This window comes from Panthera onca, chromosome E1 (assembly GCF_046562875.1).
Source record: "Panthera onca isolate mPanOnc1 chromosome E1, mPanOnc1 haplotype 2, whole genome shotgun sequence".
NCBI lineage: Eukaryota > Metazoa > Chordata > Mammalia > Carnivora > Felidae > Panthera > Panthera onca.
The window spans coordinates 24,307,035-24,334,210 of NC_138352.1; the positions used below are offsets into that span (position 1 = coordinate 24,307,035).

A 27,176-nucleotide genomic window follows, 5' to 3' on the forward strand; every position below is an offset into this window, starting at 1 on the left:
TATTCTTTGTCTGGTAACAGAATCGAAGGAAAAATGTCACCTGGTGGACTCCAAGCTTGGGCAGGTCACGGAATTAACCTTGCCCCACTGCCCCTTCCCCTCAGGGAGGGATCCTGGTTCCAGCCTTGTTCATCTCACGCCGTTGTGGTGCGGGTAACAATGAGGTCAACAGAATCATGCAAATACATGTGCATTGTTGGGGAGAAGGTTTGAAACTCTAGAAAAACGAGTAGTTACTTGTAGAACTTCCACCTGTTTTCAAATTTTGCTTTACAATACAAATATTTCAGTACTTACAGGCAATGACAAAAAAGAAATTCAGAGGGGCGCCCGGGCGGCTCAGTCAGTTACATATCTGACCGTTGAATTCAGCTCAGGTCGTGATCTCACAGTTCGGGGGATGGAGCCCTGCATCAGGCTCTGCGCTGGCTGCACAGAGCCTGCTTGGGATTCTCTCTCTCTCTCTCTCTCTCTCTCTCTCTCTCTGCCCCTCCCCCCACTGCTCACTTGCTCACTCTCTTTCTCTCTCTCTCAAAATAAACTTAAAAAAACTTTTACATTAGTTTCTAGGGATAGGGAGAAGGAAGCAAAACACTTGGAAAATAAGACAGCAGAGAGTGGATGTTACGTGTTTCCATTATCAGGGTCACGTGGGTAGGACCACCCTGTGGCATGTCACGGAATCCTTCCTTCCTCCTGCTGCCCTCAGGACACGTTGATGCGGAATGTTGTCCCTGTAGAGGACTGTGCTGGTTGCCAGGGTTGCTAACAGGTGGGTGACATGCTCTCCGTTCTCTTACAGTCACGTTGAGGGGACGGCAGCTCACACGTGTAAGGACACTGAGTGCTACCAGGGGTACGGTCTACACATGTAACGCTGAGTGCACCTGCCAGCCGGGTACCGCGCGGGACCCCAAGGTGCAGCGGGGAACACCGCGGGAGGGACATTGCTGGGTGATGCGGGAGCACAAAGAGGAGAACCTGATCCAGACCGCAGAGCTCCAGGGTGACTTAAGGGGGGCGCGAGGACGTCCGGGGAGACTTAGCAGAGGTGCGAGGACGTCCGGGGTGACTTGGGGGACCCCGAGGTGAGAACCAGAGGATGAGGAGGAGCTAAGCCAGCCTGTCCTTTTCCAAGTTCTTTCCGTTCCTTCCCCCTCCGACCACTCCTTTGTTGGTGGCCACTGACCTCTTTATCCCGTCTGCCGTCTACAGACACCGCCCTCTGCCCTGTCTGTACCTCCAGCCCAGACCGCTCTTCTGAGCCAAGGCCTTTGGAAATCTCTTTTGGGGTCCTCTGTGGGTATCTCCGATTGCTTAAGTATATATCCCAGCGCACGGCTCCCCCGCTCCCACATGGCTTTTTGTTAACCAAGGTTCCGAAGTCAGGTGCCTGTAAGTCACTCTAGACTCCCTGTCTGGTCCCCCTCATCCGGTTGTGGAATAGACCGTGTCTGTCCAGCCCCCTAAGTCACCCTGGAATGTGCCCTCTCACCCCCCGCTCTGGTGTCAGAGCACCCCCAGTTTGCCTGGGTTCTTAGAACCACGCCCCAGCTGCTCTCCCTGCCCGTTCGCCAGCCCTCTTTCCGTCTGTCTTCCCCAGGCTTTCCTTACATGATCACATTGGTCTCTGGCTTCAAACCTTTGGGGAGAGTCTTCTAAATATATTTAAGAAGAAATACTTGCTTTCCGTGCTTTACTATGTCTTACATGTAAGGCCTTTGAGGATCTGATCCTTCCTGGTCCTTCCAGCCTCCTCCTCTGACTGTGCGCATCTTTCTTCTTCTTCTCCTTCGTCTCCTTCTCTTCTTCCTCCTCCTGCTCCCTCTCCTAATGTTTATTTATTTTCAGAGAGAGAGAGAGAGAGAGAGAGAGGGAGAGAAAACAAGCGGGGGAGGGGCAGAGAGAGGGAGAGAGAGAATCCCAAGCATACTCCACATTGTCAGCACGGAGCCTGACGCCAGGCTCAAACTCACAACTGAGATCGTGACCTGAGCCGAAACCAGGAGTCGGACGCTTAACTGACTGAGCCACCCGGGCGCCCCTCTGCTCACCTTTTCTCATTTATCCCTTGGTGTTGAGACCGGATGGGCCCGCTGGTGTTTTCACCGAAGCACCATGCTCCCTCTTGTCCCACTGGGTGTGCTTCCCTAGTCCGCTCATTGCCTGGGCAGGTTTTGTGCCAAGCACTCCTTCCTCTGGAAGGGGCAGCTACGCCCGTAGTCCAGTGGGGCGGGTGGGGTTAGGTGTTTGTCCTGGGGCTCGCCCTCTTCTTCGTTTATGCCCCTGTCCTAGCCCCACACAGCCCTCTGCAAACCCTTTCCTTGGGCCCCTTGCTCCATTACGTTGTGTGTTCTTCTGGGACAAAGATGGAGTCTGCCCTCTGTTTATCTCCAGTCCCCAAGATCGTTTATAGAGAGCAGTTTCCTCAGTGCCTAACGTGTGCTCGGCACTATTTTTTTTTTTTTTTTTTTTTAATTTTTTTTTTTCAACGTTTTTTATTTTTTAATTTTTGGGACAGAGAGAGACAGAGCATGAACAGGGGAGGGGCAGAGAGAGAGGGAGACACAGAATCGGAAACAGGCTCCAGGCTCCGAGCCATCAGCCCAGAGCCTGACGCGGGGCTCGAACTCACGGACCGCGAGATCGTGACCTGGCTGAAGTCGGACGCTTAACCGACTGCGCCACCCAGGCGCCCCTCGGCACTATTTTTAATGCCACGCCCCGGCAGGGAACGAAGCAGACAGCCATCCCTGATGTCACGGAGCATGCGCTCCGGCCATCACATCCGGCAGACCGCTGATGCTTCATGAGGGATGCGTGGACGGACAGAGGGACAGATGTTAGAGAAGTGGAAATGACCTCCCAAGGGGAGGAAGGACAGAAGCGAAGACTCTGAGACGGGTACACGGCGCACGGTGTCAAGGGGATGAGGAAGCCATCGGGACAGGCAGAGGAGTGCAAAATATGTGTTTAAGGATAAAAAGAAATGACTTGGCCAGACTCGGAAGGATTTGAAGGAGCAAAGTAAGGAAGCAGAGCCAGGAAGGAGGCCGAGAAAACGTGCCTGCCCCACCATTGTGACACGGGCTGTGCTGTAGGGATTGGACCGTGGTCTGTGTCGTTTGGGGAGCTCTTAAGCAGCTCAGGACAAGAAAAAGAAATAATAGGCCTGTGTATTGGGAAAGAAGAAATGAATTCTTCATTCACAGACCGTGTGACAGTTTGCCCGGAAAACTCAAACAAACCTACGAAAAAGCTACTAGAACCAGTAAGTGGATATAGCAGGGGCACAAGATACGAGGTCAGGATGCAGAATGCAACTGCAGGAAGCGAGGCAAAGAATTCTTAGAGAAAACACACAAAAGCAACAAAACAAAAAAGTACAAAAAGCACGAACCATAAATGAAGTCATAGGTGAGTTAGACTTCACCGAAATAAAAATCGCTGCTCTCCCAGAAACACTTCGGAAAACGACCGGACGGGCCAAAGAGTGGGAGAAAATATTTGCAAAGCATGGAACTCACGAAGGACTTGTGGCCAGAGTACGTACAAAATCCCTAAAGCCCGGTGACAAGAAAATAGCTCAACCAAAAAATGGACAAAACGTTTTTATAGTTGTTTTTTTTTTTTACGTTTATTTATTTTTGAGACAGAGAGAGACAGAGCAGGAATGGGGGAGGGTCAGAGAAAGGGAGACACAGAATCTGAAACAGGCTCCAGGCTCTGAGCAGTCAGCACAGAGCCCGACACGGGGGTCGAACTCACGGACCGCGAGATCATGACCTGAGCCGAAGTCGGCCGCTTAACCGACTGAGCCACCCAGGCGCCCCTGGACAAAACGTTTTTAAACAGACATTCCACTAAAGAAGAAGTCTGCATATCAAATAAACACACAAAACGGTTTTCATTATTATCACCAGTTCACTGGGGGAAATACAAATTAAAGCCACAGTGGGACATCACTGCACATCTATTAAAACAGTTGACATTTATTTTTTTTTTAATAGGAAATTTATCATCAAATTGGTTTCCATACAACACTCAGTGCTCATCCCAACAGGTGCCCTCTCAATGCCCATCACCCACTTTCCCCTCTCCCCCATCCCCCATCAACCCTCAGTTTGTTCTCAGTATTTAAGAGTCTCTTATGGTTTCCCTCCTTCCCTCTCTAATTTTCCCCCCTTCCCATCCCCCATGGTCTTCTGTTAAGTTTCTCAGGATCCACATAAGAGTGAAAACATATGGTATCTGTCTTTCTCTGTGTGACTTATTTCGCTTAGCATCACACTCTCCAGTTCCATCCACGTTGCTACAAAAGGCCAGATTTCATTTTTTCTCATTGCCACGTAGTATTCCATTGTGTATATAAACCACAATTTCTTTATCCATTTGTCAGTTGATGGACATTTAGGCTCTTTCCATAATTTGGCTATTGTTGAAAGCACCGCTATAAACATTGGGGTACAAGTACCCCTATGCATCACCACTCCTGTATCCCTTGGGGAAATTCCTAGCAGTGCTATCGCTGGGTCATAGGGTAGATCTATTTTTAGTTTTTTGAGGAACCTCCACTCTGTTTTCCAGAGCGGCTGCAGAACAGTTAACATTTCTAAAGCAGTAATACCAAGTGCTGGCAAGGATGTGGAGTGGCCTGAATACAAAGTGATGCCGTTACTTTTGCGAAAACAGTTTAGCAGATTCCTATGAAGTCACACAAGATTTACCATATCTATAACCCCAGTCCCATGTGTGTCTGGAAACGTATGTCCATACAAAGATCTGTATGTGAATACTTATAAGTTTAATTGATTATTACTGAAAGCAACCTAAATGTCCTTCAGCTGGTGAGTATATACACATAAAATGACATGGGCACATTTCAGAAGCATTGTAAGTGAGAGCAGACAGACCCAAAAGGTTACATACTGTGCCACCCCGTGTAGGTGACATTTTGGAAAGCCAAAACTCTGGGGACAGAAACCAGGCCAATGGCTACTAGAAATCGGGGGTGAAGGAAAGGGAATGGAGTACAGAGGAGCATGAAGGAACTTTGTGAGGTGACAGAAATACTCTATATCATTTTTTATGTTTTGAGAGAGTCAGTGGGGGAGAGGGACAGAGGGAGGGAAAGAGAGAGAGGATCTTAAGCAGGCTCCACACTCACCTGAGAGCCCGACGCGGGGCTTGATCTCATATCCGTGAGATCGTGACCTGAGCCGAAATCGAGTCAGACACTTAACCAAGTGAGCCACCCGGACGCCCCAGAAATAGTCTATATCTTGATCATGGTGGCGCTTACACCCTTGTGTATCTTTGTCGGAGCTCGGAACTCACTGTCCTCTCAAAATGTGTGAATTTCACTGCGTGCACGACTAGTGGGTTTTCAGGGCGCTTGGTTTTCCCTGGGACCATGCTGACGTAGCCTGCAGAGCATGAGCGTTTGGGGTCGTCTGCCTGGACTCAGAATCCAGCTGCTGCTTCTGCTCTCCCAGGCGGGAGCGTGTTAGGAGACGGCTGTGTCCTCTTCTCTTAAGCTGGGGCGCTTACCTCTTGGGCGTAGGTGAGGCTGCGACCCTTCTGCTACAGCAGTGAATGACAGTGCGGTCCTCACTGTGGTGGCTCCTACTTTTTTCAACAGCCCCGGGCCGAGCATCTCCGGGTGTTAGGCTCCAGCTCAGCGCTGGAAGACGGCTGACGTGACCCAGCTCCGGCCCTCCTTACTGTCCTGTCGGGAGGTACAGAGTAAACCAGTGAGCCAAATAAAGTTTCAGAGGTCCCTCTCGATGGCCGTCAGTTGTCCAGAGAAAACAAGGAACCGGATAATATAGAGCCAACTGGCGGAGACCGCTTGAGGGGGAGGTACAGAGACACCTGAGGAGGTGGGGTATGCGCTGAGCCCCGGAGGTTGAGGATGCAGGGAAGGGGGGCAGCGTGGGCAGAGGGAACAGCAGGTGCAGAGCCCGGGCGGTCAGGGTGTGCCCGACCCAGTGAAGAGCACGGGGGCCGCAGTGGCCAGAAGGAGCAGAGTGGGAGGAGATGAGGTCACGAGGGCACCGCAGTGACAAGTCTGGCTCAGAGGCGGTGTGCAGCGGGAAGCCAGACGTGAGTCGTAAGCGTGGGGTCGCTGTGGTCACACTGATGTTTGTGAGGGAAGTCTTCAGAATGTACCATGGCGTCACGGGAGCGAGCAGAGGCCTGGGACCGGTCCAGGGTGAGCTGACGATGGCTTAGACCAGGGCGGTCACGGTCGGGGGGGGGCAACCCAGAATGCACCCTGGCCACCACCGCCCACGAGGTCACTTAAATTGTGTCTGCTTTTCAAAGCCTTTGCCGCCTCCTGTGGGTCATGGATCTCCCGCAGAAAAACCCCGCCGATCCCTGCCACCCTGCCTTTGCGCCTCCCGTTCCTTTCCGCCTGTCTTCTCGAGTTTTCTCGAGACCTCCCTTAAGGAAGGTCTCCGCCGTCTACACGCATCTGCACCTTTCTTACACTCCGCAGCTCTTCGTACGGGTAGCACGTAATTCGTCAGGAGCAGGCAGTGTAGCAAAGCAGTCGTCAGCCCCGCCCCTCCCTAGAAGCAGCAGCCCCACTGTCCAGCGGAGCGCCCCCAACCGTCGCGGCAAAGACACGTGACTGTGCAGTCCGGTTGCCAGCGCTGGGCATCGAGACACAGCGGAGTGGACCCTGCCGGCAGACAGGCCCCTTTAGGACCCCCCGTCTCTCCTCCACCAGAGTCCTAAAGGCAGAATGGCACGAACACCCAGCCATCCAGATACAGACTTTCCCCTCGTTCCCTCTTTTGATTTACCTCGGGGATTTTTGGTGGATGTGGTCGTTATTTCCCAGAACTGTACATGCCTAACCTTGCGTGCACTTTATGGATCACTGCAGGGGATTTCAAAGGATAATTTTGAGTCTGATGTATTTTCACCTCAGGGATGAGCTACATAAAGTAAACTCCAACTCCACTCTGTTTCAAGACAGTAAACGTGCAGATTCATTTCCAGCCTCCGTGCCGCTCGCCTTGCTGTTTAGCGGGCGGCCGCTGCAGCTTTGTCTGTATTGTTTCCCGTGATGGAGAAAGTGACATTGACTGTGTTTAATAAACAAGGAGTAGTAAGATAATTGTTTTCGAAATAGCCAGTTACAGGATAAACATCCCCTTTACATTTCAGGCAACAGAAATTTTGTGCAATTTTGTTGAGAATCAAAGACAAAAATCCTTACAACTAAAATGCCATTTAGTGAGAATAAAAATCTACAAAATTACATTATTAGTTATTTCAGTTTCCCAAGGAGAATACAGATGACAGTACTTCTGAGTACCTCTTTGTTGCCTACATAAAATGACAATTCGGTAAATCTAAGGCATCACTTACCATTAAAGGAAGACAATCTTTCATATCAACTCTCAGAGAAATCCCGCTTTTCCTGCTTTCCTCACCAGTGGAAAGAAAGATGACTTTTTTTGTTGTTGTTGTTAATACTAAGATGACCTTTAAATTCGTCCTGGCTCTCGAAGACACCCAAGAAGTAATGATGCTGATGGTTGGAGTGAGCTGTGACCATACAATAATTGCAGGTGGTGAATAGAAACATCCTATCGTAGCTTCTGTTTACCAAATGGAAGCATTTGACCCCACGGCTTTCTGCTTTTTACTTTAGCCCCGGGGCCATCATGGTAGAATTATTTATCAGCGCCTTTAATGGCTTGGGGGAGCCACTTGATGAACTTGAGCCCGTTGTACCTCACATCACTTAGGAAGCATCCCAGATGCACGTGGGCTAAACTCAAGAGTCCTGGCGCATTTGGCCAAAGAGCTCTGGACAGCTACGTTTGCACCCGAAGATGTCTGCAGACAATGGCTCCGGAGGGTCCAAATGGCGCTATCGTGACCTCCGGCGCTGGCGCCTCGCCAGAGTTTGTCCCTGTTAACTCGGAGCCAGACCCGATGCCTCTGTTCCCCTGAGGCTGCGTGTCAGCACAGCTATGTCACAGCCCGAGGGACCCACAGCTCTGGTAATCTGGCTCCACGAGTCGGTGAGGAACTTGTCACAGGCAGAATGGAGAAGTGCCATACCTCTGAGCCTCCCGTTGCCCTGCTGCGTTTGCATCCTCGCTGGTAACTCTTCCTTCCTCCTCTTACAGATCACACGTATCCAACGCCCTTGAACTCCTTCCGTTCACCAGACATCCCTGGCTACCTGCAACATTGGTTCTCATCAGATAGAATGGATTTGGGGGCGCCTGGGTGGCTCAGTCGGTTAAGCGTCTGACTTTGGCTCAGGTCATGATCCCGCGGTTTGTGGGTTCGAGCCCCGCATCAGGCTCTGTGCTGACAGCTCGGAGCCCGGAGCCTGCTTCGGATGCTGTGTCTCCCTCTCTCTCTGCCCCTCCCCTGCTTACATTCTGTCTCTGTCTCTCAAAAATGAATAAACGGTAAAAAAAAAAAAAAAAAAAAAAAGTTTTTTTAATGGATTTGGTAGTTTCAGGATGAGCCAAGGTGAGGGGTCAGAGGGACAGGGGTGAATGTCCCTAGTAGTTCTTCCTAAGATACACCTCACTTCTGTTTCAGAGGACCAGATGTTTTTCCACAGCAGGTAAGAGCTTCTGGAATCTGGCACCTGATGTTGGCAGTTGTTGGGGGCCCGTTTCTACCCGTTTCTACCTATGGTCCCCAAGCCCAGAGCCCCTCAGGCTCGCCTGAGAACAGGCACAGACTCCCCTAAGGGTGTCCTTGTGCCTCTTCCAACCCCATCACCCCACTGGGGCCCTTTCTTCTGACTTAGTATTTGGACAAGTGGTCCCTGTGTCTTAGAGAAGAGTCTGCTGAATCAGCAGCTGCATCTACTTTTTCTCTTGTTCTCCTTACCGCCAGACTTCTGGAAAGGATGGCCCCCTCAGCGCTTCGGTCACGGTTTAGCTTCCTCCCGCACTGTCCGCCTCCGCTTTTCTCTGTACGTGAACTTCATTTTTCCCTCGCGGCCCACTGGCTCTTCTGATCCCACTTTTGCTTAAACGGACTCGTCATCCAAATGGCAGCCTCAGCCTCAGCCCCCTGGTCTCCCAGCTGAGTCCTCTGTCCCAGTTCCCAAGCCTTGTGAGAGGAAACGGGATTGCCCACGCTTGGGCCCGACATTTCATCCCTGGTCCGGTCAAGGGAAGGGGGTGCACGAAGGACCCGAGGCTGCCCCTCCCAGGGCTCCTTCCGCTGCACTCGAGCTTCCTCTTGGCCCGGTATGTGTCTCGGGCCCCCGTTCTGCTTTGTGACTTTCCAGCCGTGACCCACCTCCCCCACCCCCGGTGCACAAATTCTCGCGGCCAGGATCTTAACTTTAACATTGAGCGCGTCTTGTATTTTGCCTTGCCTGTGGAGCGCGTCCTCCCGTGCTATCCTGTTCTTGGCCGCTCTCCTGCAGGAGTGTCCCTGCTCCTGTCTAAGCCAGAGTTTTCCGCCGTAGGTTCTCTTTGTTCGTGGACAAGAGAGAGATACGACACCTTTAATCCGCCATCTTCACCTGTTTTGAGGTCCTTCAGACTTGTATCTTCAACATGTATTTTTTTTTTTAAGTAATAACCTTTTCCCTGCTCTATCCTAACAAAAAGGAATCGTTCTTAAGAACGTCAAGGTCTGCTGTTGCTTCCGGACTATTTTAAAATTAAGCAATCCCTTTGTCGAATTCAGTTCATTGAGAATGTGTTGATTACCCATCATGTTCCCAGTACCTCCAGTTCTGTTTTCGCAAGGCTCCAGAGGCTTATAGTCGGGGTGGAAAAATTAGCCAGATGCTCAAAAGCCTTCGCAGATGGACGAGGCAGTCCCGTCAGTACGCACTGGGTGGACCGAGGGAGTCGGGACAAGCGAGACGTCCCCTGGGGGGTCAGGGAAAGGGGACGTGAGTCAGGGCGGCCTGGCCAGCGCGGGAGCTTCCTGAAGAAGACGGCCTGGTTATTTTTGTGGGCTGCAGGCGGGAGAGATGGAAAGAGCAGAGCGGGGAGAGAGGTTATTGAGAGAGGACAAATTAACACACTTGGGGTCGGGGGCCGCCAATGCCCGGTTTTTAAATAAATGACGAAGATTGAGTTTTCGAAGCCAAATGAATGGATTGTGTAGCTGGCATGATTAACTTAAAGAACAGGGTTTAGCTTAAGCATTATAGGGATTTGCAGGAGACATTTTTCAAATTTACTGAAGGTTTTACCAGTAAGCACTTAAGCGAATGTAAACAGTTTGCAGGCTGCAGGGGAGCTATGAAGACTGTTCATCATCCCGTCACCCTGGTCCAGCAGACAAGTACCCAGACCGGGCTGACGCCCCACAGAGTTTCCAAGGATTGTTATGATTAGTCTCTTGGCGTGTATATATTGCAAATGTAATAAGAACATAAACATTTTATAAGTATAGGAGGTTTTTTTTTTTTTCTTAGTGCTAACCAGTCATTCAAAATGGCAGGAACGACAAATTCGGTCTCAGAGTGGTGCCAGTGTGGAGAATTTTGGTCTTAAAATCGTTCGACATTATGAACCGCGCAGTATGAAGCGTCCACAAAAAAGTTTAGCGTGTATCATCACGCTTAGTCACGACAGTGGGTGAGACAGAGGAACGCCGGGGGGTCTTCCAGAAGTGAACATTCCTTTCTCTCATGGTCATAAGCAAAATGAAAGCATTTACAGCTCTTCTTCTTCTTTTTTTTTTTTTTTTTAATGTTTATTATTTATTTTGAGAGAGAGAGAGAGAATCACAAGTCCCAAGCAGCCTCCGTGCTGTCAGCGCAGAGCCCGACGCGGGGCTTGGACTCATGAACTGTGAGGTCATGACCTGAGCCGAAATCCAGAGTCGGACACTTAACTGACTGAGCCACCCAGGCGCCCCTACGATTGTTCCGAAGCATCGTGAGTTGTGAGCACTTCTTGTCAGCAGTGCTGGGGACGGGGGGTCCTTCAGCTCTCACGTCCCATCTTATAACCAAAAAATACTCAGATATTCTAGTAAATATTAGTACGAAGAGTAACGCATCCACTTGAGCAGTAAGTCACAGGAGCAGACACCCGACACCTTTCATTCATGACCTGGAGTCCGTGAGTCAAACGCCCTATCGCCTTCTCTCTCTCTCTCTTCTCGATCAGATGAGGTGACAACATTTGGCCACGAAACGCCATTCCCGTCGACTGGCGGTAGTGTTTGTCCTGTCTTTCACGTGGTTTGTAAAGGTCTGTTTGAGCCGGCGTTTGGGGCAGCTGCCTTGGATGCAGGGAACAGAAAGATGAGTGGCACAGGGTAGAGGCCCTGAACCAGGTAGGATGTGGCGGGTGGCCGGGGAGGGCACCAGAGCTGTCCGCGTCAGGACTGAGCCGTGCTGTTCTCACGAGGGTATGCAGGCCACCCGAGGGCTGGGGGTGGGGGGCGGGAGCAGGAAGGAGAGAAGGCTGAGGGAGAATGTTCTTGCAGGACTTGTTCTGATGTCCAGGCCGAATCTTAGAGGATGGGAAAGAAATAACCACACGGAAGACGGAAGACAGTACGGGGCGGAGTGGGGGGTCAGCTCCGGGGCCGTGGTGTTATCCGTACGTCAGAGATCTTTCACCTGGACCGCAGATTGCAAGACAGCGGCCAACAGGCCCAATCCTGAAGAGGCCTTTTTGTCGTTGTTATTTGGCCTGCTGGGCTTTTCTACCGTTGCCGGCACTTGAAAATAGAAAATGTAACAAAGCCCCAGGTTTCTGGGCTTTTTAGCACATTCCCACATGGGATCGGCCAGTCAGGCCCGATTAGCGGTTCTCCGTTGTTCATCGCTTGGGCTTTTACCCCTGTAGATCGCCAGCCTGGTCCCCCTGGGTATCCGTCCGAGCAGGCCCTGCAGGAGGTGAGGTCACCTGCGTCTATACCTTTGTCTGTGGGTAGCCTGTACCCCCAAGGTGCTCCGCAAAGCTGCAGGGATGGGTGGTTTTACTTACCAGATTCTCTTTTTATAAACTGTGTTTTTTTTAAAGCTTTTCAGAGCCGCCTTAAAATTCATTCACCCTAACTTTATGTAGGTGAACAACACGGCTTTCTTAAATAGAATCCTATACATTAAAAAGGGAGGGGGTAAGAGGGGCGCCTGGGTGGCTCAGTCGGTTGAGCATCCGACTCTTGATTTCGGCTCAGGTTATGATCTCACGTTTCGTGGGTTCGAGCCCCAACTCGGGCTCTGTGCTCCGGGTGCAAAGCCTGCTTGGGATTCTTTCTTTTCCCCTCCCTTTCTCTCTGCCCCTCCCTGGCTCACTCGCGCTCTCTCTGTCTCTCAAAATAAATGGATACACTTTAAAAAAAAAAAAAAAAGGAGTGGGGTAAGAAAATTAAACCGTCTGGCTCCACCAGGAAACTGGGAAGATATCGAAGGTGCTATGGGAGCCCGGGGGGGAGTAGAGTTCGGGAATTTGAGAAATACACTGATTTGGGACCCCAGCACTAGAAACGTGGTTTCCGTGGATGGGATCAAACAACAGGAATCTCTTCTCGCTGAAAATTCCAGTCTTTCTACAGATAGATTCTCCTCAATTTACACTGAATTGACGTAGCGTAACTCAAGAGTCCGCGTTTTGCTTTATCCCTGAATTACAAGGCCCCATCTCAGAGGTCAACACCGAGTAAGGCTCATCTTCACTTTTCTTCCAGCCTCCACCCTCCCACCCCTGCCTGTCTTTTCCCACCTCCCTCCTACATCAGTAAGATTCTTTCGGCTGACTTTCAAAACTCATTCAGCTCAGACCTACTTTGTTTTCCTCCCTGGAGAAGAAAAAAAAAAAAAAAGCTTTTCTCAATATAATGCTGCAGCCCCGTGTTCTGAGTAGAGTCATTGCCCAAAACACCTGCTTATTCTTGAATTTCTCCTAATTTAAAAAAAAAAATTTTTAACGTTTCTTATTTATTTTTGAGACCAAGAGAGACAGAGCACAAGCAGGGAAGGGACAGACAGAGATGGGGAGACACAGGATCCAAAACAGGCTCCAGGCCCCGAGCTGTCAGCACAGAGCACAACGCGGGGCTTGAACCCACAGGATGTGAGATCATGACCTGAGCCGAAGTCAGATGCCCAAGCAACTGAGCCACCCAGGTGCCCCTTAAATGTTTTTAAATTCTCTTTTAAAGTACGTCTTGCTGGGGCTCCTGGGTGGCTCAGACAGTTAAACGCCCAAGTCTTGATTTTGGTTCACGTCATGATCTCACCGTTCACGAGTTCAAGCTCTGCATCAGGCTCCGTGCTGACAGTGCAGAGCCTGCTTGGGATTCTCTCTCTCCCTTTCTCTGCCCCTCCCCCTATCAAGAATAAATAATTCCATTTAAAAAATAAAATAAACAGGGGCGCCTGGGTGACTCAACTGGTTAAGCGTCTGACGTCAGCTCAGGTCATGATCTCACGGTTCGTGGGTTCGAGCCCTGCATCGGGCTCTGCTGACAGCTCAGAGCCCGGAGCCTGCTTCGGATTCTGTGTCTCCCTCTGTCTCTGCCCCTCCCCTGCTCATGCTTTGTCTCTCTCTGTCTCTCAAAAATAAATGCTAAACTGGGTGTTGTATGGAAACCAATTTGACAGTAAATTTCATATATTAAAAAATAAAATAAAATAAAATAAAAAATAAATGCTAAAAAAAATTTTTTTTTAATCTTAAATAAATAAAATAAATAAAATATATCTTGCATCCACATTTGCTTTACCTGTTCCTTAAATTCTGACTTTTCCTTATTCCTCTCCTACCTTGCAATATCTGCAACTTGAGTCTTGTTGAGAAATAGAAAACCCCTGGAGAAGATTTTGGGGACACGTTGTCAAAGCAGTTATCTGGAGGGGCTTACCCCCAAAAGCTCAGGTCAGAGCTCAAATGTGGGATTCATCCAGGAAATGAAAGCTAAATTAGCTTGGTTTGATTAAGGTTTGGGGTTTTCTTTTGTTGTTAAAGGAAATTTTATTTTGTAATTTAGAAATCATTTATTCTGGAAGAAAAGCCAAGAAGTATGAGATTAACTTTTGTATAAACCAATTACCTATAGAGCTGCTTACAATGTAAAGCTTTCTGGATTTAATGTCACATTTCGCAGACCTCTCTGACACATGACTTAAACAGAAAGACCACATTTCTCCCGTTAGTTATTTCAGAGTCACGTAATGTGGATTATGTTTATTAAGTGCAGTAAATAGTCATCAAATTAGAGCTTGCATATTTTTTTTAACCTCCTTTGTTCCTAATTTCTGCAGAAAATTCCACTTCGCTAGAGCTACTTAGGATTGGTGTTTAGTAAACGAAGGAGTACGGTATTTTAAAGGAAGAATAAATAATTCATAGGAACGTGTTGACAACCCCCACCCCCTGCCCCCCACCGTCCCCTGGTCTGTTGTTCCTTTTCTGGAGTAGCTCTGGGCAGGGAAGCCAGAAGGAGAAGCCTGCCTCTGTGCTGATGCTCAGTAGAGAGATGTCTCTATTTGAAATGTAATTCAGTTTTGGATAGGAGTTTGGAAATAAATCACCATTCAGTCCGAGCGTGAGCCATCAACCTATTTGCCTGCGTGAGTGAAAGGACGTGAAAAAATCGTTTTAGTTCAACGGCTAGATTCTTTTCCTCGGCCGCTGTCCTTCCTTCCCCACCCCACAGTGCTATTTGCCTTAGTCATCCCTTTATTCCATTTTACTGAAAGTTAGAAATCGTGCACAATACCATCACACCCCATTCTTCTGCTCTTCTGATCTTCCCTATGCAAGTTCACTCCGGTGACCACCATTCGCAGAGATATGAACCTTCTCTCCTTAACAAAGCCCATTACAGACAGCCACTGCCATAGCTATGTGAGAGCACCAGCATTAGGAGAAAAATAATGTCTCCCGTGTGATCCGTCTGCTTTTTCCTAATGCTGGTTTATTTTATTTTTACTTTTTTTTTTTTTTTTTTTGTAATTTGATATAATAGAGTTAAATTCTTAAAGTTACGATTGAGGGGCGCCTGGGTGGCTCAGTCGGTTGAGCGGCCGACTTCAGCTCAGGTCATGATCTCACACTCCATGAGTTCGAGCCCCACGTCGGGCTCTGTGCTGACAGCTCGGAGCCTGGAGCCTGCTTCGGATCCTGTGTCTCCCTCTCTCTCTGCCCCTCCCCTGTTCACGTTCTGTCTCTATCTCAAAAATAAATAAAAACATTTAAATAAATAAAATAAAGTTACGATTGAAAATAAAAACATAAAGGGCGCCTGGGTGGCTCAGTGGGTTAAGCGTCTGACTCTTGGTTTCGGCTCAGGTCACGATCTCACGGTTTCATGAGTTCGAGCCCCATATTGGGCTCTGTGCTGACAACATGGAGCTTGCTTAGGATTCTTTCTCTCCCTCTCTCTGCCCCTCCCCTGCTCAGTCACTCTCTCTCTCTCTCTCTCTCAAAAATGTAAATAAATATTTAAAAAAAAAAGAAAATAACAAAGTGTTGCCATTTTAATTACTATTAAGAAATGCTATGCAGCCATTATGCTTTTTATAATTTATAATTGAGGTGACTTTCTTGAACATGTCTACGTTTGTCTTCGTATTCCAACACATATCCATATGTCTTCGTAAGTTCGAAAAGAGTAAACCACTGGAAACGATTTACTGAAAGTTTATCACCCCTTACCTCCAGCCCTACCTCCTATTTAAAGAACGCCGCCTCACGTTGCCACTTCTGGTTGTGGTTGATTTTACAGTTTGAGACCTGGTAGCACTTGTGTTTGTTTAACGTCCACCATCCTTTTCAGAGTGAACATCGCCGTCTGTTCCGCTCACTGCTGTTTGCCCGCACTTAGCACAGTGGCTGACTAGACAGTGAGACATCGTAATAAACGAACGAACGAACGCTCCGTGCTCTTTTAGTGGGCCCTGTGCCAAGTGCTTTATTTTGATTCTTCACTCTCAAATACCTCCCGTTTGACCGATGAAGCAACTAAGACCGACGGGTTAGCTACTTTGCTCAAGATCCTACAGCTCAGCGATAGAGCCCCTGCCCTCCCGGTGGTCTTGTTACTGAGGATTTTTGCATAAGCCAATTTGACTTGTGCTTCAGTCTTGCCGTCAAAACAGCCCTAATACGGGAGCTCCTGGAAGGCTCGGTCAGTTAGGCGTCCAATTCTTGATTTTGTCTCAGACCATGATGTCACGGTCGTGGGAATGAGCCCCGCGTTGGGCTCCACGCTGAATGCAGAGCCCGCTTGGGATTCTTTCTGTCTCTCTCATTCTCTCTCTCTCTGTCTGCCCCTACTCTGCTCATGCTCTCTCTCTCTCTCTCTCAAAATAAATACACATTTTAAAGAATAGCCCTAATACATCCCCTACTTCACAGCTGAGGAAACCAAGGATCCGAGAGGTTCGTTTGCCCACTTTTAAATCAGCACTGTTTCAAATCGGAACTTGAATCCAGACCACCTGATTGTTGTCAGCGATGCTTAGTTCTGGTACTGTATGGAAACCCTATCATAATATAATAAGAAGAAGAGGAATATTAAAGCCTTTTACAAACACTTCTGGCATGCAAACGTTCCAGGAGACACAACAGTTAGAAATGGTATAGCGAACCCCGGTGTTCCCGTCGCCCAGAATCCACAGGATTATCAAGACTCTGCCCCGCTTGCTTCATCTCACCCTCGTAAGGGCCGCAACGCTTAGCAGCGTGCCCAGACCAAATCAAGGTAGACGGAGCAGAGAGGCGGCTGGAGACACTGGCAGTTCCCCAGTGAACTGAATACCGAGCTAGGCTGCTGTCCTGCATCCTTTACACTTGGAATATGTCGAGAGACTATATCACAAGACAGCGGGACCTACCCAGCCCGGCTGCACCCAGCATCGGAGGTGGGGTGGAGGTGGAGGCCTTCTATAGGCGCAGGCTCCGTCGGCATGGCCTCACGTAGGCCAGATGGGACCCGCACCACGTCGGTGATGGCGCAGCGGTGGGTCCCCGACTTCGGCAAGCCTGCCGATCGCCTGGATTCCCGAGGAGCCCCTAGGTGATGCTGACGCTCTGGGTCCGGGGACCACATCTCGGTAGCACCCGGGACTCCATCGGGGAGTCCCAGCTTGGCCCTCACCCGTCAGGTACTGCTCAGCCCAGGGAATCCCAAGGGAACCTGCCTAGCCCTTTCTTCTAGTTTCGCCTCTAGGAATCAGGCCTCAGAGCGGCACTCAAAATGGAAGCCACCTGCTGAGGAATTCAGATGTAAAAGGAGCAAAAAGACTAATAATGGGGAAAAATGTTTAATGAAATTTTAAATACAGAAGAAGTGATAAAAGGGAAAATAACTCCGTGTGTGTGCGTGTGTCTCCAGGTTTGGGATGCTTTCCAAAACCCATCCAGGAATGGGAGAGAGCAGATGGGGGTTTTGGTCAAGGGCTGAGCGGTAGGATTAGGAGGACGAGTGTGTCGAGTAATTGACCTAAAATAACAAGAAGTCGGTCTTTGACAAAATTGCCCTTCCAGGCTTTGAGATTTCGCTCGGACTTCTATGTGTACCAAGGCAGAAAATCATAGTGGTGTTTAACCGAGATGAGACATGAACGCACCTGACTAATCTTTTTCTGCATCAGAAATAGATCTCTTTATTAAAACGGCTAAATTTTTAATTTGTTTCTAATGTTTATTTTTGACAGAGAGAGAGAGAGAGCAAGTGGGGGAGGGGCAGAGAGAGAGAGAGAGAGAGAGAGAGACACGGAATCCGAAGCAGACTCCAGGCTCCCAGCTGTCAGCACAGAGCCCGATGTGGGGCTCGAACCCACAGATCGCGAGATCATGACCTGAGCGCAAGTCGGACGCTTAACCGACTGAGCCACCCAGGCGCCCCTAAAAACGGCTAAATTGAAGCAGCTTTAATGTCGCCATGATTTTTAAAGATTTCATGGTTACGTCAAACTTTAAAAAAGAGCCCGGAGGTCACTTGGTACACGCTCCCTTCATCCCAGAACCGTTATTCTCGCTAGCACTCTTCCAACTTGCAGTGGTGGCGTGGCTCACGCTTCTTTTTCCTCGAAAATGCCCGACGTGAACGGACAAGTGAATGCTTGTCCGTCTTTGCTGGTCATCACGGCAGGCAGCGAGGGCCTTGTGAGAAGCACATCTGATCGTTTTCTTCCCCTGTGTAAAAAAGCAGAGAAAACCTCTTCTGTGCATCTGCCCAGAGGCAGTGTTCCCACGATGTCTCCGTGTGGCCTTCCCTCCCAGAGTTCTCTGACCCCTCCCGCCCCTCGTGCTGTGCCCGCTGCCTGAATCACTCCTGTCTACCCTTCTATCCCCTCTCCCGCCCGCCCAGCACTTCTTCCTACAAACCTCCCCCTGTCCAGCCCCCCAGCACCCACACACAGTGGCCCCAGATTGCCTGCCTCTTTAACTCTCACTTCAGCATAAGCGCCCCCAGGACAAGGACCGTGTCTGTCTTGCTCCCCACCTTATATCCTAGGTCCGACCTTGTATGTATGTATGTAAATGTAGTGCTTCCCCAGTGTTTTCATCTCAGGTAATGCCGGAGGAACTTAGGCTATTTCTACCTCGGGGGTAAACCAAAGGAGCTTTTAAACCCTCAGGCTGCTGCTCCCAGCTGAAGGCAACAGCCTAAAGACTCCAGCCCCCACCCCCCCAACACCCCCCCCCCCCACCGCCTCCAGGCTCGGCAAGATCCAAGCAATCAGAGAATCAGGAAGTTGTACTACAGCAGGGCACCCCCACAGACCAGTGGGATTGCATCAATGAGCCAAGGAGTAAATCCGAGTACAAGTCTGTTTCCAAGTTATTTTACTGGTACAGCTGACCCTTGGTCGACACGGGTTGGAACTGTGCGGGTTTTCTCAATAAATATATTAGAAAAGAAGGTTGGAGGTTGGCAACAATTTGAAAAAACTCACAAACCACATGGCCTAGAAATTTCAAAAAAAATTAAAAACTTATGTCGTGGATGCGTAATACTACCATAAACACACACAAATCTATTATATAAAGTTAAAATGTATTCAAAACTTGCCCAAACATTTGCAGACTGCACAGGGTGCCATTTGAGCAGAGAGAAAGATGAGCACATTTAGAGATGGAGTATTAAATCGTAACTCAGTAAAATCAGCTGCTGTAACAATTCCATAACCACCTCTGGATGCTCTTGTGAGCTCGAGTCTTGGGAGCACCCATTTAAAATGCCATGCGGGGGCGCTGGGGTGGCTCAGTCGGTTGACCATCTGACTCTTGATCTCGGCCCAGGTCATGATCTCATGGTTCCTGAGTTTGACCTCCATGTCTGTGCTGTCAGCACAGAGCCCGATTCTGTGTCTCCCTCTCTCTCCCTCTCTCTCTCTGCCCTTTTTCCTCTTGCACTCTCTCTCTCTCAAAATAAATAAATAAACTTGAAGAAAAGAAAATGCCACGTGTGGGTGCCTGGGTGGCTCAATGGGTTGAGCATCCAATGGGTTGCTCTTGATTTCGGCTCAGGTCATGATCTTGGAGTTCATGAGATCGAGCCCCTGCTTGGGATTCTCTCTTTCCCTCTCTGTCTGCCCCTCCCCTGCTCAAGCTTTGTCTTCTCTCTCTCTCTCCCAAAGATAAATAAACATAAAAAAGAATTTAAAAGGTAATAATAAAATGCCATGTGTGATGCTAATCATCTCTGCATAAGCAGTTTGTCTCTGCAATAAATTGCGTATCTTGGTAAAAAGGGATCTCTCGTGGTTCTATCAGTAGTTAAGTTTTGGGCGAGTCAGAAGTTACACGTGGATGTTTCAACTGTGCATTGCGGTCAGCACCCCGTTCCTCTCATTGTTCAAGGGCCATCTGAGCCTCAGTTTCTCTTCTGTGAAATGGGGATAATGCTGTCTCAATAAACATGTTTTTACGTTGTTAATTTTTGGTTTGTGTTTAATGCCATACCCAGTGTTGATACAGGTTCTAGAAATAATAGGCTTTCTCATGTACTGCTGATAGGAGTGTAAAAGAGCCTAAACCCTCTGGGGCGTAGACTGGTGGTACAAGTCAGATCCCTACAAACGTGCATGTCAGCTGGCCTTGCAGTCTCACGTCTGGGAATTTATCCTCCGGATGCATCCTAGTCAGAACTATGAACAACAGTCTGTAAGATATATATGCTGTTACTTCTGATTTAAAAGGAAAAATACAAAATATCCAGAAAGGCTATATTGACTGAATTAATTGTGTTGAATCCACAGAATAGGCCACTATGTACCTATTAGTGATGACATTACAAAAGAATTCTGAACAGCACAGGGAAATTATTAACATAGACTGAAATATAGGGGTGCCTGGGTGGCTTAGTCGGTTAAGCGTCTGACTCTTGATTTTGGCTCAGGTCATGTCTCACCGTTCATGAGATCGAGCCCTGCATCAGGCTCCGGGCTCACAGTGGAGAGTCTGCTTGAGATTCTCTCTCTCTCTCTCTCTCTCTCTCTCTCTCTCTCTGTCTCTCCCTGTCTCTCTCACAAGATCCCATGTAAAGTCCACCTTAGAAAGTGGGCTCTGGCAAGGGGCGCCTGGGTGGCTCAGTCGGTTAAGTGTCTGACTTCGGCTCAGGTCATGATCTCACGGTTCGTGGGTTCGAACCCCTGCATCAGGCTCTGCGCTGACAGCGCGGAGCCTGCTTGGGATTTCTCTCTCCTTCCCTCCCCAACCCATGCTCTCTCTGTCTCTCTCAAAATAAATAAATAAACTTAAAAAAAAAAAAAAAAAAAAGTGGGCTCTGGTGAGAATCAGGCGTAGGATCGTCCCGGCTGGTGGAGAGTTGTATTTGACCCTGTTCACTGCACCTACCAACATGGTGAGGGTCCTCCGGAGATGCCGTGGCTCTGAAACCAGCTGTGGCACCGAAAGTGAGCTATCCGTGTGGGGCAGCCCCCTGGTGTGTGGCTGTGGGCCCCAAGCCGGTCCCCTGCCAAGCCTGTAATTTATCACAGATAGATATACTCAGACATACTGTCATTATCCGTTACTGCTAATGGGGTAATGTGTTTAAACTATAAATACACGGGCAGGGTTGAGATGCCAGCTTTTGCCCAAACATTACCGGTACCGCGTTCCGGGTGGTTTTTCTATGGCCGTCACCTACTTGGCACTAACTGCAAAGCAGAACCCTGTGCCAAGCAGGCAGTGTCTGCCTCGGCCCTCACTCCAGCCTGTGAGCGAGAGCAGAGAACCGTCCCGGCCGCGCAGGTGAGCAGAGGGACGCTCCCGCCTCCCACGGCCGGGAAGGGACAGAACGAATCCAGGGCTCTCTCACCTGGACTCGAACTTCAGCCCCGGCCGGCAGATGTCAGAGGGGGCAGCCAGAACTCCTGCAGGCACGGTCCCTCCGCCTTTCGGGTTCCGGTGCCCCGTAACCGGGAAGAAGGCGCAGCAGCCTGCCTCCCGGGTCGCCACGCCACGTAGGTAGGTGGTCCACGCCGAGTGCGGGCAGCGTGGCCCGCGGGACTGGAAAGTGACTCTTCTGTGCCCGCTGCTCTTTTTCAGCCCGTTGCTAGCTGTGTCCTTTGCCACGTGCTGTGCCGTTCCAGGCGTCGCCCTCCTGACCTGGGGGGTGAACCCCCTCACGGGAGCCCTGGGGGTCTTCAACATCTTCCTGTACACCTGTTGCTATACCCCGCTGAAGAAGATCAGCATCGCCAACACGTGGGTCGGAGCCGTCGTTGGGGCCATCCCGCCTGTCATGGGCTGGACGGCAGCGACCGGCAGCCTGGACGCCGGTGAGTATCTCGCGTGCCGGGTTGCGGGGGTCTCGGCTTCGGCCCGCGGGCCCGCAGCGGGGGGGAGGGGGGGGGGGGCGCCAGGGCCCGGCCCTCGGCGGGTGGCTCTTGTGCGCAGACCTCGGCAGCTGCCGGTCCGAGGCGTGTCCTTCCCGGAACTGCAGCTCTCGCTCTCCTGAGTCCGCTCTAGCCCGTACTCATTCCTGCGGTCGCGTGAACGCAGGGCGAAAGGGAGGCCGTGTCGTCGGGCTTTCCAGGGGGACGTGTGCTTTCCCGGGCCGGGCAGGGAATGCCTAGGGGAAAAAAAAAAAAAACCCACAAAAACAAGCAGTGCTGTGACAACGGGTAGAGTGGAAAGCAAGCACCTAAAAGCCACGAGCCCCGTTAGGGCTGATCAGTCCTGGGGGACGTCCCGCATGGCGGAGCGGGTGTCCGGGACTCGGTCTCCGGGCTCTCCTGCCCATCCGGACGCTCCCCTGCCCATCCGGACGCTCCCCTGCCCGGGCATGAGCTTTTCCCCACAGAACCAGGTGATTCCCCACCCCTTTGTGAAGGAGCAGACCCTTTTCATCAGTTTCTCGTTTACTTTTATATGATTTGCTCAAGTTGTTCACAGTGTCTACAATAAAACCATTGAAATCCATCTACTTTTTTTTTTTTTTTGGTGGCAAGTCACAACGAAATTTGTGGGGTGCAAATAGCTCCTTTTTACCATCTGGAAGGGAAGTTTCACAGTCTAATTAGCCAGGTAATTAGCGTTTCTGACCAACACTTAGGAAGGAAGTGGTGAGGTTTCCTGCAAGAGACGTAAGTACATATTTTTCACATGAGAGATCAAAAGGCAGTTGACCATAAACGTTTGCCCTGTAAGCCACATTTCTGAAACTTTTCATAAAAGCCCTTACACTCTGACTTGGCAAGATTACAAAGGCGGTTACACCTTTAGCGTGATTGTCTCTTAGCACAGTTTTAATATCCTGTAAATGTTGGCGTTCCACGCGTCTACACATAAGATATTCTAGAACGTTCCTGCTCATTTGCTCAGTGATAAACCCCAGACCGGAATCTCATCCGTGTGGGAGGGATGGCAGCACAGTGGTGAGGAGTGAGTGCTCCAGAGCAGGGGTGCCCTTTGGAACGTTCTAGACTTTTTTTTTTTAATGTTTATTTTTGAGAGAGAGAGACAGTACTAGCAGGGGAGGGACATAGAGAGAGAGGGAGACACGGAATCGGAAGCAGGCTCCAGGCTCCGAGCTGTCAGCACAGAACCCGACGTGGGGCTCGAACCCACAAACCGTGAGATCGTGACCTGAGCCGAAGTTGGATGCTTAACCAACTGAACCACCCAGGTGGCTAGTTCTAGACTTGACATGAACGTTCTAGACTTCTTTATGCTACCGTCTCCTCAATCTCCCCCGTGGTCCCTTCTCACGGAGTTGTCGTGAGGATTAAGTGAGTTCTTGGTAAGTATTCCTCATTTGTACAGTAGATGGATTCATGCAGATAATCTCAAAAATCATGAGATTTTTATCGGTCTGGCAACTCTGAGCAATTCGTAATTGTTACCTGGCTGTTGTTCTGCCCACAGTGAGCTTACCTCTGGGCTTGGTGGACAGAGCGCCTGGCCTTGGGCTCGGTGTTAGGGATGGCCATCTTGAGCGAAGGTGGGGACGGAGGGAAGCATGGGTCCGACATCTCCAGACTAGATGGTGTCTGAATTTTCCCCCTCGTTTGCAGTTTATATTTAGAGAACACACCTGCTTACCACCAAATTCCTGGTCAGAGTCCCCCTCCTAGTTCTGCCTGGAGCCCCAGTCTTGACCCTGCCTGGAACCTTCCATCTCCCCTCACCCCACTCTCCTCTCTCCTCCTGTACCCCTCCGAACCTTTCTAGTGATCACCCAGACATTTGAGTTGGGGCCCTTGAAAGAGACCCCCACTCTGCAGCACTGTGCTCCAAGTCACCTGCCTGCCTGAAGGAGACAGCCCCACACCCTTCCAGAGTGCCAGGATCTTACATGGGTTCCTCACACCCAGCCTAAAGGAACAGGGCCCCCAGGGGGCACCTGGGTGGCTCAGTCGGTTGAGCGTCCGACTCTTGATTTCGGCTCAGGTCACGATCTCACAGTTCGTGAGTTCGAGCCCCGTGTCGGGCTCTGTGCTAACAGTGTGGAGCCTGCTTGGGATTCTCTCTCTCCGTCTCTCTCCCTGCCCCTCCTTACCTCTCTCTCTCAAAATAAATAAATAAACTTAAAATAAGTTAAAAAAAAAAAAAGGAACAAGGCCCCCAAAACTACCTTTTCTCTCTGGGGAATCCCAGACAGAGCCACGGTCGGGGTTAAGTATTACTATCTACAGGGACAGATAACCCCTGGAGGTCGATGGGGGCAGGGCAGTCCACGGCGGTGCAGAACTTGGCCGCTTCTGTCGTCTGTTGGTCACCCAGATTCTTGCTAGCGGCTTTTGTTGTACTCCCAGGCGGTTTCCTTCAGAGGACTTTGGGCCTCAATGTTCTCTGGAGTTGCATCCCCAGAGGCCAGAGAGAGAAAGAACTTTGCAACAATCTTCCCACTTAGAGTGCGCATTCGGCTAGGAGCCTGGATTTGTTCAGGGACAGTATGGATTTAGCTGAACTGCCAATAGTCATATTTAAAATAATTTTTTTTAAAAAAACGTTTTTAAAACACGTCTTTCCGTAATCCACATTTAATCGCGTATATAAATTCATTAGTGAGACAGAGCAAAGGGCCAGGCTATATATACTTTGTTTTAGGTCGCAGGGCAAAAATGCATGCTTATCTCGCGAAAAGAGACCCATCACTGCCTGAACGGACCCCTGGCATAAAGCAGTGCAGCCCGAAACAGATTTGTGTCGCCACAAGGAGAAGTTCGTCTAGCAGTTGCCTTGTGTTATGTTCTTTTTCTTCAAATCCTGAAAACGCATTGTGGGGCGCACAACCACAACATGGTTTACTGCCCCCAGAGTTCTGATTCGCCCACAGGTCCAGTCGTATACCTAACGTCTTGTCAGATTTACGGAAAGAAGGTTACTTTACGTGATGCCTTCAACTGCTTCCAGAAAAGTTTTGAAACATGAATTTGATAGAGCAAACTTGACATCAACAGCAAATCTTTGATTACATCGAATGAATGAATGAATGAATCAGTCAATCAATCAGTAGCTTCCATTTTACAGACAAAACTAGGTTAACCCTGGGTCAATTGCCAAATATTTATTGGGCCTCAGCCATGTGCAAGGGACGGTAAATTTAGCCGGAAGTAGTCAAAGAAATAAGGCAGAGTCACGGGGCACCTGGGTGGCTCAGTGGGTTAATCGTCTGACTTGGGCTCATCAGGTCACGATCTCACTGCTCGTGAGTTCAAGCCCCGCGTCGGGCTCTGTGCTGACAGCTGGGAGCCTGGAGCCTGCTTCCAATTCTGTGTGTGTGTGTGTCTCTCTCTCTCAAGAATAAATAAACATTAAAAAGAAAAGAAACAAGGCAGAGTCTGCAAGAATGTAGTTTCAACATTTCTATTGCTGGGATTTTAGCCACTAGGTTGAATGTGACTATATATACAGTCTTGTCACCTTCTAGAACAGTATCCACTAGCCACGTGTGGCTGTTTAACTCTAAGCTTAAACTAAATCAATTTAAACCTTCAGTTCTTAAGTCCCCGTAGCCCTATTTCAAATGCTCGCAGCCACACGAGGCAGTAGCTGCCATATTGATGGCACTGAGCATTTCCATCCTTGCAAAAGCGCATTTAGTCGGTTCTGCCTACGGGGACACATCGATGTCCTTGTGAACCTGTGTTCCATCTTCCTGGTGAGTTTGTGCTTTGAATACCAGGGCATCATGGGCGACTGCACCTGTGGTCTCACCAGAGTCTAAAACAGTGCTTCTCAAATTTGCATGTGCATCAGAATCACCAGGCAGGCTCGCTAAATAAAACCCAGATTCCTGGGCCCTGCCCCTGTAGTTTCTGGTTCAGTAGGTCTGGTGTAGGGCCTGAGAATTTGCACTGCCTAGTGATGCCAGTGCCCCTGCTCTAGGGACCGCTTTCTGAGCCACTAGTCTGAAAAGGCAGAACCAGAGAGAGAGCTCTGGCTGTCAGAATACCTCGGAAATTCCTACGGACATGGGCAAAGGGTGGGGGCAGATGGCATTATTGGAGCTGCACTCAGGGTGTCGTCCGTATCACCCGCGGAGGTTGTGTCTCCCATCCGGGTTCTTCTCTTAGGGGACACGTTTGCTTGAAACAGCCCTGCTGGGAGAAAAGTGGCCCCAAACGTTTCCCTCCTGCAGTATCTCCAAATCATTTTGTCTTTGGACCTCCAAAGAGAGATCAGGTTGGAGAAGTCTTTGATGTAGTCCACTGAACCGCAGGGACAGGAAGGAAGGGGAGGCCGGAGGGGAGGAAGATGTAAGAGGGTCTGGGAGACCACCCACTCCGCTGATCGGCTTTCTTCCTGGGGCAGGTGTCTGTGAGGACCTACTGTGCGCTGGGCACCGAGGGATACAAAAATCCCTAAAACCCAGGCAGGCCTCGTCTTCACGGAAAGCGTGTCTCAGCATCTTCAGGGAGAGGGGGCAGGTGTCAAATAACTGACTGAGCTGTCAGAGCTTGAGCAAGAAAGAGGTCTTCGGAGGGCTGTGCGTTCTCCTAACCTCCCCAGACGGGCCCAAGAGGGCTTTGGAGCAGAGGACCTTCTGAGTGAGGACGAGACCGCTCTCTCAAAGAGGGAAGGGCTTTTCAAGGAGAGGGAAGAGCGTGCACAGGAATTTGTAGGCACGGGAGCTGAAGCCGGACAGCGTGGGGCAGGGGCCGTGATCTGAGATGAGCTGCCTGATGGGGACTGTATTGAAAGGCAGTCAAGGCCCTTGTAGGTTAAGCAGGAGAGGGGCAAGGGCCCCAAGTTCAGGATTATTTGCCCGTGCCGCAGGTGCGTTCTCCCATGGTACTGGAAGGCAGCGCATTGCCGAGCCCGCCCGTCCTCCTCCCAAGCCTGCGTGCCCTTCCGTCCCCCCACCCCTGCGCCTCTCTGGTGGGGGTCTCTACTGTCCCAAGCCTGGCCTCCACCCTTCCCTAGTCACATTTCACCCTGCAAGTATTTAGTGAAGCCTCAAGCCGGTCATCCTCCTTGTGACATGTTGTGACACCTGCCAGCCTGCCGGGGGGTGTGGATGCCGGGGCCGTGTTTGCAGGGAGGCAGAGTCCACTGGACAGATTCCGTTCCTTGGTCCTTTCCCCGGCTCCTCCAGCAGGACCTCAAAGACCCAGCACGAACATCGGGGTCCCTCAGTCCCCCTGACCACGTGAACCTCCCTAGAGGCCCCTTCCTGGGCCCCAGAAGGAGGCAGGCAGGCCCCGGAAGGGGGAGGGGTGGTGGGAATTTCTACGGCCTCAGGACCTGTCTAGTTGAGAAGAAAGATAAAATAAGGAGCTGTTGCACAAAACA

The 27,176-nt window shown here is 50.1% G+C and overlaps 1 protein-coding gene across 2 annotated transcripts in view; it reads left to right on the forward strand.

The window, feature by feature from the left end:
- COX10 (cytochrome c oxidase assembly factor heme A:farnesyltransferase COX10) overlaps positions 1 to 27,176 on the forward strand; it is a 138,829-nt gene that overhangs the window by 100,633 nt on the left and 11,020 nt on the right. For both annotated transcript variants that reach the window (XM_078437727.2, XM_078437728.2), the window contains exon 6: positions 21,483 to 21,715. In XM_078437727.2, coding sequence (XP_078293853.1) covers positions 21,483 to 21,715 — 233 coding nt within the window. The remainder of the gene's footprint in view (positions 1 to 21,482; positions 21,716 to 27,176) is intronic.